This window comes from Anopheles marshallii, chromosome X, assembly GCF_943734725.1.
Source record: "Anopheles marshallii chromosome X, idAnoMarsDA_429_01, whole genome shotgun sequence".
Classification (NCBI taxonomy): domain Eukaryota; kingdom Metazoa; phylum Arthropoda; class Insecta; order Diptera; family Culicidae; genus Anopheles; species Anopheles marshallii.
In genome coordinates, this window is record NC_071325.1 from 9,029,703 (window position 1) to 9,047,095 (window position 17,393).

At 47.3% G+C, this 17,393-nt stretch overlaps 1 protein-coding gene across 1 annotated transcript in view; it reads left to right on the plus strand.

The window, feature by feature from the left end:
• Positions 1-14,044: 14,044 nt before the first annotated feature.
• The window catches only part of LOC128718989 (atrophin-1), a 37,842-nt gene continuing 34,493 nt past the window's right edge, over positions 14,045-17,393 (plus strand). Inside the window, exon 1 of the mRNA XM_053812613.1 lies at positions 14,045-14,080. Coding sequence (XP_053668588.1) covers positions 14,045-14,080 — 36 coding nt within the window. The remainder of the gene's footprint in view (positions 14,081-17,393) is intronic.

A 17,393-nucleotide genomic window follows, 5' to 3' on the forward strand; every position in this document is an offset into this window, starting at 1 on the left:
GAAGGTTGATACAATTTCCACCAGTGGAGAGTGAAGGTCAGTCAGTGAAAGTAGACGACTGTTTTTTTTTTTTTTTTGGAGAAGAAGACAGAAGTTGATCAACTCTTCCAGGCGTCAAATACGTTTCTCGTGTAAACACCTTGCGCCATCGCTTACGCAATATTTGTGCCATCTCATTGCACCCTGCGGGTGAGTTTGCAGCACCAAAAAAAGGGTACCACAAAGATGGATAATAAAAAGAAAATGGCGCTTCATGCAGCATCGGCAAGAAAATGGGAGCAAACAGCAAAAAAAAAAAAAAGACTTCATCACTTTGCAAATATCTTCCGCACTAGTTGACCCAAGACACTTCCCACACAAACACACATTGTAAAGAGCCTAGCAAAAGGATGGGCATATGGTAGCAAAAAAAAAAACCCTGCAAATAGCACGAAAGACAAAAAAAACAGCACCGGCAAATTAAAATAATAATAAAAAATGGCAGCACCGGGTGGTAGAAGTAATGCTGGACGGTTAAATTTAACTGGCAGGCAAATATACGCACGCAAAAACGAAATCATTAAAGTGTGAGCTGCGTTCAGGTGCTAGTCGTTCTCTTTCTGAGTTTCTTCCCGTTTTGCGCAACCCCCTCCCCCGCCGGGTCCGGCATATACTCTGCCGGGAAATGATGGGGACGAAATTCTGCACTAATTAGTTAATGGCCTATCCTCGCTTGTTTTTTTTTTTTGTTGCCTTTATTTATTCACCCGGCCAACGAAGGTGTGGAGTAGAGCGTTGCGTTGCGATATCTTGTAAAATCCTGTCATCCAATGGTTTCTTAATTTGTTTTTGTTCACCTCCAAACTTGGCCTGCCGATGGGATAGAAAAGATGATCCTTCAAACTTATCGAGTTACTTGATTTTGGTGTGTTTTTTTTTTATTACCTTTTTTTAATGTCCATGAGCTAGGTTTTTTGTTGTTGGTCCTGGTATGGTTTACTTCTTGATGATACCAAATTAAAAAACGGCAACCCTTAAGGGATTGAATGCTTTCTATGTTTTCTGGTGATGTAAAAATGGTTCTTTCTTGCATGAAATCCCCTGGTTTGATACGAGATATATTGACTAATAGTATCACCAACAAGCCAACGCAGTAAAGTCATCAGTAGAATTTTTGTTGTAGATGAAGAATAAAGCACCTTCAGTTTAATTTCTTCATAACTAAGTATAAGAATCATGGAGTGTTAGTTACGGCGATGGAAATAGTTACTTTAAGTTCAATAAAGCAGAATTCTTTGAAGAATAATATATCCAGCAAAGAAATACGCGAGATCTCCGAATGGAATTCTTATTATTGCAGGAAAAGGACTTTAAACTGCTGTCAGAAATCGTACTGACAACTGCTTTTTATTAAATGTGTCTCAAAAATTATAACTTTCCCAAAGATTAGATGTAAGTTTTTTGGACATTCCGTCACTAGCTACCTATAGCAAATAGAAATAGTTGATCACCTGATGTCCAAATTAGCGGAGTACCTAGGGAAGACCCAGGAGGCTTTATTCCCCAGTCGTATCAGTGGATTACCTCGCAAAGATGAAGACTAAAGACGAATTTCATAATTGATGAATGATTAATTAGAGCTGATATCTCATGCATACTCAGAATATGTTCCCACCGATCAGTAGTTTCTTTGGCATCGTTCCATTGTGTAGAGTACTTACTATTCAACTCCACTCAAATAAAGTCCAAGAAGTTCGGGAAGGGTAGTTTTAGACCTCCGGAGATCACAGTGCCAAATGGAACAAGAGCCTCAAGAGCCTCAGCTCACACAACCTTGCCTTAGTAGCACTTGCTTGAAGAACCCTAATCTTCTCAATATTCTGAACATCTGAAGGTATCTGAAGCTTGTGGGACAATAGAATACTCAGAATATTTTAAAGCCAACAAGTAGTGTCTTTGCCAAAGTGCCAAATGGAACAAGAGCCTCAAGAGCCTCAGCTCACACAACCTTGCTCAGTAGCACTTGCTTGAAGAATTTTAATCTTCTCAATGTTCTGTGAATGTGGGGCTTCCACTCAAGGGTTATATTCTAACATCAATAAACTGTCCAGTCACCTTGATGAAGCGTGCTCACCGGATTTTCCAGCAAAAGTGTTCATGAAAGCTTCCCAAAACTGTCCGTCATCGAGAGATACGAGTTTCGGCTATATGCGTGTGTGTGTGTGTGGTTAATATTGAAAGAAACCCCAAACAATATCCTCAATGTCTCCGAAGATGCCTACGCTGGTGTCATCAAAACCGACAGCGGGTAGAGTGAAAAACGATTAGATTAAATAACCCTTAAGTTTCGCACTTTAAACCCACAACCCACCCATCCATACCTCTCGAGCGCTCGGCGTTACCGTTCAGCTTTAATGGATGTGAACAACAACACCAACAAAAGGCGAACCCGCGAGCATAAAATGACACGCGACAATATTCTTCCCCGCCCGGGCGGGTTGACAGGGAACTCGCTGCCCCGGGCAACAGAGTGCAATCCACTTCCGGTGCGTTATGGTACTGCCATCTTGGTCTGTTATCCTTTTTTTTTGTTTTGCGCTGTCTGTGTTCTTCGATTCGATCCACGAAACCCGAAAGCCTCCCTCAACCCAGAAGATGCGTACGTGCAACTCAATTAAAGGCCCTGCCTCACTGCCAAGCGGTCGTTTCCGCAGCGGGCGCTAACTTTCGGCTGGATATTTGTGTCTCGCAACCCGTCCATTTTCCGTGTCGATTTTCCAATTTGGTTCTGCTGGTTTGGCCTGGTTGTTTTGTTGTTTTTTTTTGTCCCTACTCTTATTTGGTTTAGTTTCTCTTCTGCCCGGAGGGATGACGAAATGATTTTGAGCTTTGTTCCAGCCCGAAACGGAAAATGTATCTTATGTGCCACCGCCATGCGGATGGTGATTGAATATTCCACCCCAACCAACAGCAAGAAAAAAAGAAGGGTCTGTGATGAAATTCAACGGGAGGTTTGCTGTCTTCGTGGGTATGTCTGTGAATCAGCAGATTGAATACATTCCGCCTTAACAAGTGTCAGGCGGATACATCCCCTGGATACATGCATGCATTCGCCGAACCCTGATTCGGTTAAGGGCACCAGCGATTCCATTTGCCGATTGCGCTCTATTGAATCTAATAAGTGCATCGGATTTAAATCTTTTTGTGTCACAACCTCACTTTCTAATCATTCTCATAGCCACACAAAGGATGGCCTCGTACAGATTCGGTGGCAGATAACGTGCAGTAGAGATGCCGCCCAGGAAAATGCCATAAATTCTGTACGTGAACTTGAGTGTAAGTTTCAGCGTTTTTCAGGTTCACTAGCGCGTTCACTAACTACTTGTGGGGGTAAATTATTTCTTGGCTCACCTGTGCTTCAACTGGAGTGAGTGAGAATGGCTCTTTAGAGCATTGAATGCGGAAAGGTAAATTAATTTCAAAAGATGTACCAATCCTTCTAAGCGATCCTATTTATATTAAAATACTACTAGCAATAATTCATTTAGACACTTACAGGCAGATTTATGTTACGTTTGAAAAGTCATTTAACTATCGAGTTACCTCACCCCATGCTCAAAGGAGGTATGAATCAAGCAGAATTTTAAATGAGTTTCCTTCGATCGAATTTTCGATAACGATCAGTAATTACCGGAACGGTTTTCATTACGCGGTACATGTAGGAATGTCGCATTCTTTTGTGAATGAGCACCTCAGATTTACCAGACGCACGTGTGAGGAACGCCAGAAGCTTCGTGCTAGTTTTACGGTTTGGAACCGCAAACGAAGACCAACGCGGGGAACAAACATGTCGCTAGCGGGATGTTTGAAAATGGTGGAAGCGAAACCACTTCCGAGTGCTTCACCGTAAAGCTAAATAAATATCTTCCAATTGGTCGGATCCTAAAGGGCTTTCTCCCCCCCGCCGGGGAAGCAGCCACCCGGCAGGGTGCGGGGGTGTTGGATAATTTATTAACTTAAAGCAAATTAGAAGATTTATTCGTTTCCGAAGCGGAACATCGGTTGGGAGCAGGAGTTGCTCCGATCGGAAGTGGATTTGGTGCGGTGGAAGCATCCACGAAGTTGGTCGAGAATGGTTTTTGTGGTCGCCGGGTTGCACCGGACCGGTCACTCCATTCGGATTCGGACGGGTTTTCTATTGTCCTTCCGACTTCCTTGTGGACACTTTTCACGCTGCTCTATTGTGCTCTGAAGGTTGACACTCAGTCCGGTGGAAAACTCAGAAACGAATACCTAGCCGACCCGGACCCGCTTGTATCGTACGGTGCAGCTGCATCCTAGCAGGGTTAGCACCGAACCCGTTCAACAAACTTCCACCTCCGATCCGGTCAAAACTCTCGGGAAAATAAATTACGAGCATTTATCATGGCTTCCACTGATACGATTCGGTCGCACACCGGGAGCTAGTGGACCGCCGACATCTGGGCGACCCGGGCGTTTCTGGCCGCGGTGGGAGGGAGGTGGGAGGTGGGTCAAACTTTTTCCGACAAAATGCCACAGAAAGTTCAAACTGCGGGCAATTAAAACCGATGAACGTTTTACAAGCGCATCCCCAGTGTTTAGGGGCGTCACATTAAAGCGTGCAGGGGTTTTTCACGAGTGCTAACGTTTTACCCACAATAATAAACACCCGACCGAGATATCAAGCCACCCGACGCTGGTGGAAGGAAAGAAATGAAAGTAAGCGCTCCATAAAGTGAAGTAGTAAGAAACCGCTGCATCCCCCCTGCTGGTGCTGCTGCTAGACCGGTTCCACCTTGTGTCCGACGTAGCACTGCACATCCGCACCTCATCTTCCAAAATTGGGTTTATGTTGGGCCGGGCGGCCGGTTGCGAAAGTCAAGGTAAGCGTACACGCTGAGCCGCCCGACCGGGTGACGCAATGGAGGTTGGCCCCCTTTTTTGGGTGCACCGAACCGGACCACGAAGACATTCCATCAGTGGACGCACTTGTACCGGAAGGTATGCGGTAGGGTTGCTGTCAGGTTGTACCGGATGCAAGGCCCTTTGTACGATTCGATTCTACCGGATTATCACTATTCCCAAAAATTCCCAAACCAAGGTACATAGAATTCTTGGAAAGCGCTCCCATGTCTGAATATCTTCGGTAGTAATTATGTCTCAACTTCAAACCACGTCATGCGCGAGATGAGATTCGCCTCGCCCAGCAATTCTTGGAGAAAACCCGTACGTCCTAAAGCCTTGGATCTTCCACCGTAACCACGCATAATGAGTCCGTAACTGTGTCATTTGATGTGATCTTTGCAAGTACAACCTGCATTAGATAACGCACAGATATGACATTAAAACGCGCCCAGTAGGTCACCCAAAACTTACCCATCGCCCTGCGGCCATATTTTTGTATTTGGTGTCTGGAGCTGTCTCCGAAAAAAAAGACGACATCTTGCACGCAGTGACTTGCCTTAAGTTACACCGAGTACATCATATAAAGCGAGATCTACAGTGGTGAGGTGTGCCCAAATAATTATCGTGTCTCCTTCGTTTCGTGCGCTGGTCTGGAGCGATGCTCCATACAGCAGCTTAAATTGGGATCTGTTCGCTGCGGTTTTTCGCATTGCAGCCGAGACATTTCTCAGCTTCCCAGCCGTACGGGCGGTGATTCTTCAATTATAATGGATTTTCATGTAACCTCATTAAACAGCTTTAACTACAGCGACTAATGATGTTCTTGTGCGTGCGCACCGACCGAAGGATGATCGTCACTTGTACGAATTGGTCTGACGCGTATGGGATGCGTGTGTGTGTGTGTGGTTTTTGTTCTCTTCCTTGTTGATGCGCACGAAGCTCGGATGAAAGTAAGAGCACCGCCGGCGGTCGATAAACATTTGATGAGACGCGCCATTAGGCCCGTTGACGAATGGACGTCTCGTGGCTGGGCGAGTCGCGAATAATTAACCGGTCAGCTTAGCGCCAAACGCTGGCACAGGTGAAAGGTGACCGGCGGTGTACACCGTCCTTGAACTCCGCTGGTTCGCTAGGGTGACGAAGGTGCAAAAAAAAAACCACCCTGTCCACAGCGAGCTCTTGTTGTGACCAGTGCTTTCGGGCTATCGTTTTACGTCATCCCGCGGCGCGGCGTTGGTTTTGCAAGAAGCGGTGTAAGGAATTCGTTCCGGTGCACGGCGATGCCGTACCAAATTCTATCCGAATGGATACCTTTTTCTCTCGCCTTTTATTTACGGCTCCTTTGCACAGGGTTTTTTAATAGACTTTCGCGGAGATAGTAGAGCACGGGTGATCGACGAGTGCGGTTCCAACGCTAAACTGTCAATATATGACAATGGGAGCACAGAAAGCGATACAAAGCGGGTGCAAACTGAAGGAGAAAGAGCCACGTCCAGTGGATGGTGGTGGGTGATACTATTCCTTTTTTTTTTTTTTTGGTGGGGGGCGAGCTATAATCAGCTTCCTGCGTTTATATGCATGAAACGCATCGGACCGTTGCCAAGATTAGCTTACGAAACCGTGCGTTCGGTCGATTGGACAGTGCGTTTCGGTAGTGTTTGGCTGTTGTTTTTCTTTTCTTGCTTGTTTTGCTTATCAAACTCCACCCCCTCTCGGGGTTTTTTTTTTGATCGGCCATGTTTCTTTGCTTTCCACGTAAAAGCAGGCCCGATTTTCGTTTTCCCAGTTCGCGGTATTATTGATACGGTACGTAACAAGGGGGAGGGTGATTTTTTTCCTCCCCACCTGTGTACGTCTATTTGAAAGTGAGGCCTTAAATTTATCAAGAAGGAATTAGGATTACACAGGAAGTTAATAGAAAAAAAGTAGTATGGGTTTTATGGAAGCAGATGGAAGCAAGCGATAGGAGCTGTGGAGTGTCTCCATTTTCCTGGAACTTCTCCAATTCAGCACGACGTTCGACATTATCACAAATTAACAGCGTCTGATGTGACAACCTACACAGTAACGGCACGTGTCTTTGCCCCATCGGTACCTAATTAATGCTTTAGTGTAGTGTTTTTCTGATTTTATTGCCGCATTGGAAAGCGATTCCGGTCGCGGCGTCTATTTTACGGTATTACACGGCACTCTCAGCAGATGTGCTAACATGCCATAAACCGTGAGCAGGGAACCCTTTTTTACCAAACCGGTTGCCATTCATTCATAACCGTCTCCACGCGTCAGAATTCAAGGGAATCTATAAAAGTTGGCTCGTGCCACGCGCGTATTAGCGTAAACGTCTGCTGTGCTGCTTCTTGCCGCTAGAAACAATCGCGCCAAGGTTCGTTCGCAGGAAGTGTGCCAGCGCAGCCAAACGGGGCAATTCGATTTTGTGCATCTTTTGCGATCAACACCTGCGCTTTATGGCGAACATTTTGCATTACTTTTACGATGATTGGGGCCGGCGAGGGCCCAACCTTTTGTGTGCGCCGCTTTAACGGTGCGGATATTTTACGGTCCGCACCGTTAGCGTTTGCACGGGTTTGCGGGTGTCAAACGTCACGGACTGGCGTTGTGTCATCAGGTGCTTGTGTTCGCAGGCGAGCAACCTGCACGCCGCAAGTGCGCTAGCTCGCTTTCGTTCAGCGCTGCACACCAATTACATTTGATTTGTCGTGTTGTTTTACTGCAAAACAATCTGAAGTTATCAAGCGCATAAACGTGTACAATAGCATCTGAATGTCGGAATTGACTATAATATCCCGAAGCTTTTTATTTGTTGAAGACTCCGCTGGTTGAGATAAAGTTCGCCAATAACTTAAAAAATGTAACATTGACAATGGTGTTGAATTTAATTATTCTGGAGTACAGCAATGCTTGAAATTCTCATGGACATTCTCTTTGTGGAATTCTGATAATTGCACTAGAGTCCAGTATTCCTAAGCTACAACCTCTCTGAGATGTCCAGATGTTTATCTCAGGAGAATATTTTTCACGGACCTTTATATGCTTTGCAATAAGTTTTATGTGTTTCTAGGACAGAATTCTTGAAGTTTTTCCTCAACCACCACTTTATGTCAAATTCCTGGAAAGTTGGAAATTGACTAAAGATGTCAATATAACGCACTAGTAGACGATATCTCTGACCATTACTAATAATAACTTGAGCGATTTTATATTCTACGACGTCTGGAGATTACTGAGGTTTTATTATTTGTCCTTTTTTCCAGCTGAGCCTGTTCGCAACTCACCTTCAAGTGCCTCGCTAAGCTACTTGACAAAATTCCAGTCATGGTACATGTTGCCAATTACGACCGTTTCACGTGAATGATGAGCCTCGATTCCTGGGAATCTCATCTCCGAGCTGTAGACCGACTGCATTAAAATAAGACCGAAACGTCAACGTCAGTTTGCCGAGAACAACCATTCGATCCGCTCGGATAAACCATTCACTGCTGTGTGCTCCATTTTAATTTTCCACCCCGCAGGGTATTGCCCTCGAGATGGAACGCCAAAAAAATCCCAAAAAACTGCTCCCACACGCAGTGAAGAATCTAATTTTCATGCTGTGGGTAGATGAAAACAAAAAACACATCGCATCTTCATTGCGCGGTAACAATTACACCAGCAGCAAGAACACGGATCATTAGGTGAGCAAAAAGATGGATGCGGCTACTTAACCGGCTGCTCAACACCCGCACCGTTGTGCCGAGCGGACATGGTCCCGCTTCACCACAAGGATGCCACGAGACTCAGCCATCTCCATTAGCTGGGTAACTGATATTGCTAAATCCTGAACTGCAGCACTAATCCACTGTGGGTGAGGTGAAAACAAGAGAGAGGGAGAGAGAGAGAGAGAAAAAAAAAAACCAAACAATAAAAAATGATCTTCCTTACGGACTTCAACGGTGGTGGTACCGATCGGTCGAGTACCCGAGCGCCGGCTGGTGCAGAACCGATCGCGATCCGGATGTTCGGTACCCGACCACATGCACGCGCTGCGCAAGGGGGTCGTCTATAAAGCGATGTACCACCGGTGGCTGGGAAGTCATTCGAACGCTGGTAACCGTCGTCCACGGAAGGATTGTTGTGTTGCGTACGCCCTCGCAGGTACCATACTCTGTGCAAGCTCAAAGTACTCAGTACCAGCAATCAAAGGCCAACGCTACGCATTGAGCGCACAGGTTAGTGTTGATAGTGAGGACAGTGAGATATCAGTGTGTTTGGGAAGTTCGGGAATGCGAATAGCATCAAAAGTCGGTTTGTAGTGAACCTCAAAGTTTGGCGTTGGTGAGGTGCAGTTTTGTGCCACTTGTCCGTGTCAGTTCCCGAGTTGCCTCAGCTATTCCCGCAAACTGTCAGAATTGTCTAAAGCAGCAATCAAATAATCTTCGCAACTTCCAACACCACCGAGAGTGTGTAGAGACGAGAATCAAAACAAACCGCACAATGTACTTTCTCCTCAACGCAACTCCGCAACCGGGCACGTGTGAATCTTGTTCTCGCGTTTGCGCCAGCGCACGCCGCACGTGTACGCCGAACGGTGTTACATCTTCCGGACGGCAAACGATACGATCGGGCTGGTTTCGGGCGTCTCCGCTTTGTGGTGCGCATTCGCGCCATCTTCTCTCCCCCCCCACACACACACCGCGCGCACTGCGGGGACGAACTTTCTCCGCTCCCGCATCGGTGGGGCTCGTACTTTCACCTCGTTGGTAGATTGGCCATATTGCGGTTTTTTTTGAATGGGAGGAACTGGGTCTTGTGCACGCTTACGTTTCGCTTATCGTTGAGTAATAATCATGGCTCGCCGCGCGCCTCCGTTTTACATTATTCGTTGGAACCGGTCCGGTTGTGTGTGTGCAGGGGGGAGTTTGTGTAAAAGCAACGTGACGAATAAACTTTCCTTTTCGATCGGTGACGTTTCGGTGGCCGGCGTGACGTAACCGCTGACGTTTGCGTGTACGGAGCCCCACAACAGCGCTTTTAGTTTATCGTGAAAACCCATCTGTTCGGTGGTGTTTCCGGTCCGGTACGGTACGGCGGTATCGGAATTGTAGAGCTGACGCTTCTTTTTTTACGATATCTTTCGAGATTTATGCAGATTCGTCTGTAGCGGAGCATATTTATTGGATGTTGATTAAAATGCATCTCGCTTGGCGCCGATATTGTTTTCGCCGACAGGAGGGGATACGCTTGCAAGATTTCTCCTCGGGGTTTCCCGCACCGGTACGGAACGGTTTGCTGCCCATTCCGTACCAGCCAGTCGGGCAAGTACATTGACACGCGCGCGCGCATCATCAGCCGCGCTGGGTCGTGAGAATTTCGTGAGGATTGGATGTGCGCCGTGGGCGAAAGCGTGCGACATCCTTTGTGACACCGGGGACGCATACGGTTCCTTCGCAAAATTTTGGATTGTTGTTCATACCAACCGTGCCCAACACCTTCAATGCAGCGCGCCATTAACCACGTTTTCTTTTCCACCCCTCCAGGAAATTTCATCGTTCGCAGCTGTGCACGAGGGCGACTGAGCGGTGCGTGAGTGTATGTGTCGGTGTTTGCGGTGGTAAATGTCTTGCTGCACGTGGACATTTTGTCCGGTAAAGTAACAACAGAAAAACCCGTGCCAAAGGCTGAGTGATAACAAGACATCAGCGCGTAACGTACCGTGACCCGTGTGGACCGCTAGTTCGTCTGTGTATTTGTCGGCAATATCGTCGCGTTGGGGTCGTTTTTGGTCGGTGAAAGTGTTTGCGTTTCGCGCCGTTTTGTGTGTCACCGGTCGGAGTAAACAGCGTTCAGCGAATCGGTACCAAAAAAAAAGAAAAACAGAGCCGTTCGTGCGCTCGAGCCTCAACACTTCAAACCGGACGTGGTAGTGCAACCGCCCGACGTACCGCACAATGAAGGTAATTGGTGATGGGCATTGTCAGAATTCTGCTCCACATCCGGGGGTTTTTTTTTCAGGGGGTAATAATAACGGTGAGGGGACACTTCTGCCTCGTCTTGAGGCGACTCGGGCGGCCAGGTTGTCCCTTAAAAATCTTTCGAGAATGCTTCAACGCGATGAATAAGCAATCAGCATAGCACGCGCTCAATCCGCCCCGCCCGCCCATCAAATGGAAATCGACGGCTCCAGCAAAAAACCGGAAAGCGAGCGCTTTTCGTGTGGCTATGTTGCCTTTTTGTTGGAGCAGCACCTGGCTTGCTGTTGATGAAAAAACATCATCCCCAACACACAAATCGGGAAGCCATCAATTGCAAAACGATAATAAATAAACATGTTTTGCGAAAGCGGTACCCGCCACGCCAAGACCAGATTAAACCCCTCCTAAATGGTCATGAAAGCGGTTTAAGCCTCCGCTTGATCCGCTTCCGGTTTTGTGCTTTTTTTTTTTGGTTTTTGGTTTTTGTTTTGCGTCCTTGTCCCGTGCCGGTTACGCGTGCAGCATCTTCAACCATAAGGCAACCTCCCCCCTTCCCCCCCCCCCCACCCACCGTGGGTCACCGACCAGATTGTACGGATCGCGGCATGAAGTGAAACTCAATAGCATAAACAGTGGCAAAAACGGTGATGCACTCCACCATATCCTTCGCCTTTAACGAGCCCCTCGTGCAGCACGTAATGAGTGTGCGTGTGTGACGTAAGGTTGGGATCTGTCCACCACCCTTCCCACCCCCCCATACCCTCCCATCTTCCTGCCCACCCTCCTCCCTTCGACAAACGTACGTGCTCATCACCAATCAACCAGCAATATGGGCGGAGAGCCGGTTTTACCTTCTTCAAACAAATTACCATCCATCACGGATGGACACCCGCCGACGGGTTCAATCTGGTGGCGTCCGTCACACGCAGTCATCTCGGTGGAGGGGGGGGGGGGGGACGAAAGGGTTTGGTTGGAACTCGCATCTATTGCGTCTAAATGCGTCGGGAGAAAGTTTCACTCTCGCCTGCCCGCTTATCATCGGCGTATCCGTGTTTCCGTTTATGTGTGTGTGTTTGTGTGTGTGTGTGTGTGCGTGGGTGCCTGTATCATGAGGTGTCCGTGTTGCGTTCGGTTTATGCACGATGGATTCAAAACTCCCCAGCAATAAAGCGATTAATCAGCTGCAGAAGTTAATGCTCCAAAGCACCGCACGGTGATAGTGATAAGAACGTTACCGTGCGGCAATGGATTGGAAACGATTTGGATTAATGGCCAGAGTGTCCAGGGTCGTCCGGGGGTACTAATGGCAAACCGGCAAAATTGCCAATATCCAATACAATCCAAACTGATTAATGTCAAACAGTTGCTACCAGCAGAAAAAACATCTCCGCCCAAGCTTTCTTCGGAATCGCTCGCCGTTACTGCATTTGGAAAAATACTGGCTGCGAATTCCTAGTATTTGGGTGCTTGGTCGCCTCATTAAAGGAATGAAACCTGATATCAATTCATTAAAACTGTCTTGTATTTGCAATCTCTCGATGCTCGTTATATCGATCCGTGCATGTGTTTGCCTGATTACAGAACAGTAATTCTGCGCGTTACTCCACGATAATGATTCCTGTGGAAGTCCATTATTCAAGCATCACATTTCTAAGCCTATATCCAACACGACTGGCATGAAACCCCTCAGACATTCGTACGGTGGCGTTAAAGAGATAAAAGTTATTATGGGAATCGTCATCCCAACGGTGCGCAACGGTGAGTTGAAACGGTTTAACGCAGTGCCCCGGACGTCTGCTTCAAGTTCAGCCCTGGTGGAGCTCCTTACGTCACCGGTGTTTTGAAGTTCAGCTTCAAAGCGCACCACTGCACCCACCGCGCACCGCCGTCCAGCCGGTGAAAGCGCTGCCGGGTGAACGGATGCAGTCAACTGTAGAAAAAAAAAAACCCCGGCCCGATCGGTGTTCGTTGACATTCACCATCTGGTGGCCGATAGCGCATTGGTGACTTAACGTTTGGAAAGGTGTTTTCTTCGGGTTCCGGTGCACCACGGGCAGGCGCAACGCACGGCGAACGGGTTACGTTATGGGCTGATACACGTGCAACGTTGCAAACGTTGCAAGGCCGGCCGTGGAAGGAAAACGAACCCACCGCATCCCCTTACATCGGGATGCGTCCAGCGTTTGGGGAAGAATTTCCAGTTTTTATCTCTCATTGCAAGTGGTCCCAGTGGCGACCAACTGTTACGCAACGCCCGAAACGGTGTGGCTCGAAGGCTCTCCAGCAAACAACGTGGTGGAGTAAGCATTGCCTCACAAATATATAGTTTGAGTAGATTTTGTACGGACATGAGGGATTGTAAATAAATAAAAAAACACACACACTCACACACACACACACACACACACACACACACAACCCTGCATTTCCAGAAGCTCAGGGATTTCTGGAATGCTCATCTTCCTACTCCGAGGGCCATATCCAGCCATGATTCTACGGAGGCCATTTGTAATAGCACCGGACATCACGGAACCCACGTCACACAAGCCATCATCGTCAGTAACCCTGTGGGGTTTTTTTTTGTGTGCTGATTTCGAGGGAGTGGGCGGAGGGCATAAAAGTTGAGTCGATCAGCTTCACTCAAAATTAGACCACAGTCAAAATCGCCCAGATCCCAGACGAAGTGGAATCGTTTGATGGACGCTTGAACTCGCTGGGACAATAATTGGACGATACGGGTCAGTGATAACTTTTGATTCGTCTCACACACAATCGCACATACACGGAGAGGATGGTCTTTCGGTAAGTTATTTTTATTTCAAGGCAACCGAAGGCATCCCAAACAATTCCGAGCGCTGTGATAGGACGAACAAAAAAAAATAAATAAATAAAACGGAATCCCCCCAAGAACTCGGAAAGGTGCGGTCTTGAGATGATCAAGGATATTGAAGCCGGCGCCAAAAATAAAGAACCCCCCCCCCCCCCCCCCCCGCCTCGGTAAAGGCACCCAATTCGAACCATTATCACCATCGTACCCACAAGCATCAAGTGCTATCGATTCTGCAACGCAACATCCGTGGCACGTGCTATCGGTTGATGGGCAGCGTCGGCATCGAAAAAATGGCAACAAACCGTTTTCTTCCAGTGATTGACGGACGGACGGGGAAAAAATGGTGGAGGCAACCGGCGACAAGAATGGCGAAACGGTACGTCATAAAATCGACGCGTAAAGCTCGCATTTGAAGTGATTGAAGGCAACAAACAAAAAAAGAATGAACAGAACCTTAGATTCCGCGCTTGCTGTAATTCCCCGGGCTTTGCTGTCAAATGGCGGGGGCGCGCACGTTGGCTGTCGGCAAGCGGAATGAATAATACATCCGCGGACGAGGATGCTTTTGCAAATCCCGAGTCCGCACCAGATACGAGCACGCAGGACAGCTTAACTGGGTGGCTATATTTGGGGTTTTGTTTGTGGTTTCGTTCCAATTTTGATGTCCGTTCCGGCCAGCCTGTTGATGGTTGACGGTAGTAAACTTCGCCGATAAAGTTAGTCCCCGGACCGCAAACCGAAAGTTCCGCAAACTGACTTTCGGCTAATGGTAGTTTTGGTAATGGGAGGTGGTTATTGATTGAATTATCCTCGATGGAAAGCTTCCCGCCGGTCGTAGCGTTCCGGCCACCGGTAGCGCTTGTTTGCTTGCTTAATCCAGCATTAACGGACCAATAATAGTATCGGCTTTGCAGGGATTGGCTGCCAGCAGCCAGCTTGCGCACCGTTTGATGTTTGTAAGCCGTAGACTGGCAGGGCAAAAGAAGGAAGTACAAAAAAACGGGCAAACCCAAAAGTAATCAAATCCAAACCCATTGCATCGTATCGGGCTAGAACGGAAGTAATATTGAAAGTTTTTGGGATTTGCCGACGTTTACGGGCCGTTTTGGGGGAGTTTGCAAGAAAGAGAGAGAGAGAGAGAGAGAGAGAGAGAGAGAGAGAGAGAGAGAGAGAGAGCAAACAAGTGTAAAGCATGCAATAACAAAACCGAAATAAAGGGATTTTGATTATTTTTGGACAAATTGGAAAGTTTACTTGAACAGGAAGAAAATATCGACGACGATAATTAAACGTACCTGTCACATGCCCGGTGTACGGGCCTCTTATGGGATATTTTACCTCTTTATTTGCGTAGTAAACTTCACTGCTGCATTGATGGTTTTGATGCGGTAAGACATAAATTCCACCCAGGAGATCACCCCACTCAGAATACTCGAACCACCCGAAGTTGTTGCAATCCTTCAGCGCCTCACTTCCAGGGAACGCCACCAATAGCGCACACGGTGTACACGCCGTGCCGCCAAGTACCACGCACGTTACCGGACGGTTGGCGAGCAATAATCGTACAATTGTGTAATATTTTATGCGATGCCACGGCCTCCTGCCAGAAGCGCACCCCAAAGGGAAGGCGTCCGCGTTGGGCCACACTTGGGCGATAGGCTTCATAATTGTCGCTTCCTATTTGCTGTTTTTTTCTCTCTTTCGTTTCCATTTTATTCGCCAAAAACGAACACAGCGAACATTTGCAATAGTTTCGCAGTGATGTTGGTCGGTGGTGGTTTCGCTTGTGGCGGGTTGGCTAGTGCCAAACGTCTAGTGGGTGAACAGTTCCGGATGGGTTGGTTTGGCTACGCTACGTCTTACCGCTAGCATTTCTTCCAAAACATGTTGAAAAGAGGAAAAAAAGAATCTCTTCCATACCTCTGTGCATAGAAATTATAGTTTGAGTTTATTTCTTTACATAGCTCCAACCCAAGGTTCCTAGGTGGGCAGGTCAGTGGAATGCAATTAAATGGTTTTGTAGCAATTTTAATCACTTTTTTTAATGAATTTATTGCTTTTATAGAATTCCAGTATAAATTTTATGAAGTATTAAATCATAATTTAAATTTTGATTCGTGGAAATACAGTTGGGTTCGAATGTTTCACCACATTATGCCGGAAAATATGTTGGTGCCGTGACCAGGATGATGAATTAAATCTTCAGGTAGAACGCCACCGATGGTGGGAAAACGTTTGCTGACCACTGTCTCCTTTCCATCCACCTTCCTCACTGCTTATGCTAGCCCACCTGCAGTTGTGGTGGTATTAAAACAAAACTTCTGCACCTAGAACTAAGCCCGGTACGGCAAACTTCATTGTACAACTTGACAAAAGGATTATGCAGCACTGGTGCGACCAGCTTTCTGAGTGAGCAGGTATTAATGGGAGTATTCTCACCGGCTCCACGCTCTTAATGGCTGCAACTCGCATAACTCTGGCTGTCATACTGTCGCAGTTAACTATTTGCGAATTTAACGTGAGTGCAAGTAGAATACATCCAGCGTAGGGAGTAACGCACCAGATAGAAATATTTCGATTTTGTGCACATCTGGTAACCGAAATATCAATCATTTCACCATTGAATCATAGCTGATCTAAATTGAATTGAAAATTACTAGTAAGCTACTACTATGCTTTCGCTCTCAGCAAACGCGATGGTCAACATCTGGTTGAATCTGCATGTCTGCCGGTCTGATTAGCATTCCGCGCCAATCAAACCGTGTACTGTCACGTCGCTTTGAGCGACTCGAGCTTTGTTTTTGCTTGCTGACTCCCCCCCCTCCAAAACATTGCCCATTAGTAAGGATGCAGCCTGCATTCCTCACCTACCCCACCACACACCGAAATCGCTTATCGGCAATCACGTTGTAATAATAACAAGCGACAAGGCAACCAGGCTAACGAAATCAATAATTCAACGGAAATGGACCGCAGCAGCAGTCCACGGTCACCGGTGTACGTCGGTGTGGGGATGTTTTCGGTATTGTCGCGCTGTACCCAGCCCGTCGTTCGGTTCTAATAAATCTTCATTAAAACCCTCTGCTCGAACCTGCCGATTCTACGGGGGTGGACACGAGCAGTGTAACTTCTTGGTCCTGCCGACAAGAAGACAAGAATAAAAAAAAAGTGCCAGGATGAATGTTGAAAAGCAGCGGTAGATAAGTCCGCTTCCGTTACCCTGCCCATCCACAGCCACACGCCACACGAACTGAAAAACATCCAAAAATCAAGCCTTGGTTTGCTGGGTTCATTGCTGTAAGCTCCAATCGGTATCTGAATGTCGTCTCCATTTCGGTTCCCTGCGGCATTGCCAAGTACGGTGAGCTTCTCGGGGAGCCCACTGACAGCCAGTCGAAAGCCACACGCCACATCAGCGGAACGCTGGTTCCATTCGCGTTCTATTCCGTACCGTGCTTCTAATGCACCGAACGGCGACGGAGAAATGGTGGCAATTCATTTATCATACCCATTTCCCCGCGGGGTGGAGTGGCGCGCAAACATTCTTTCCCTATCCACTCTTGGTGGGCGTGGGTGAGAGATGTCTTAGCAGAGTATCTCGAACATCCGGCACGCAGCCGGATCGTGTCGCGCTTTTGAAGGGGGGTTTTTTCGCTGGAAAATAATTCATCATGCCCTGAAGTCATCGG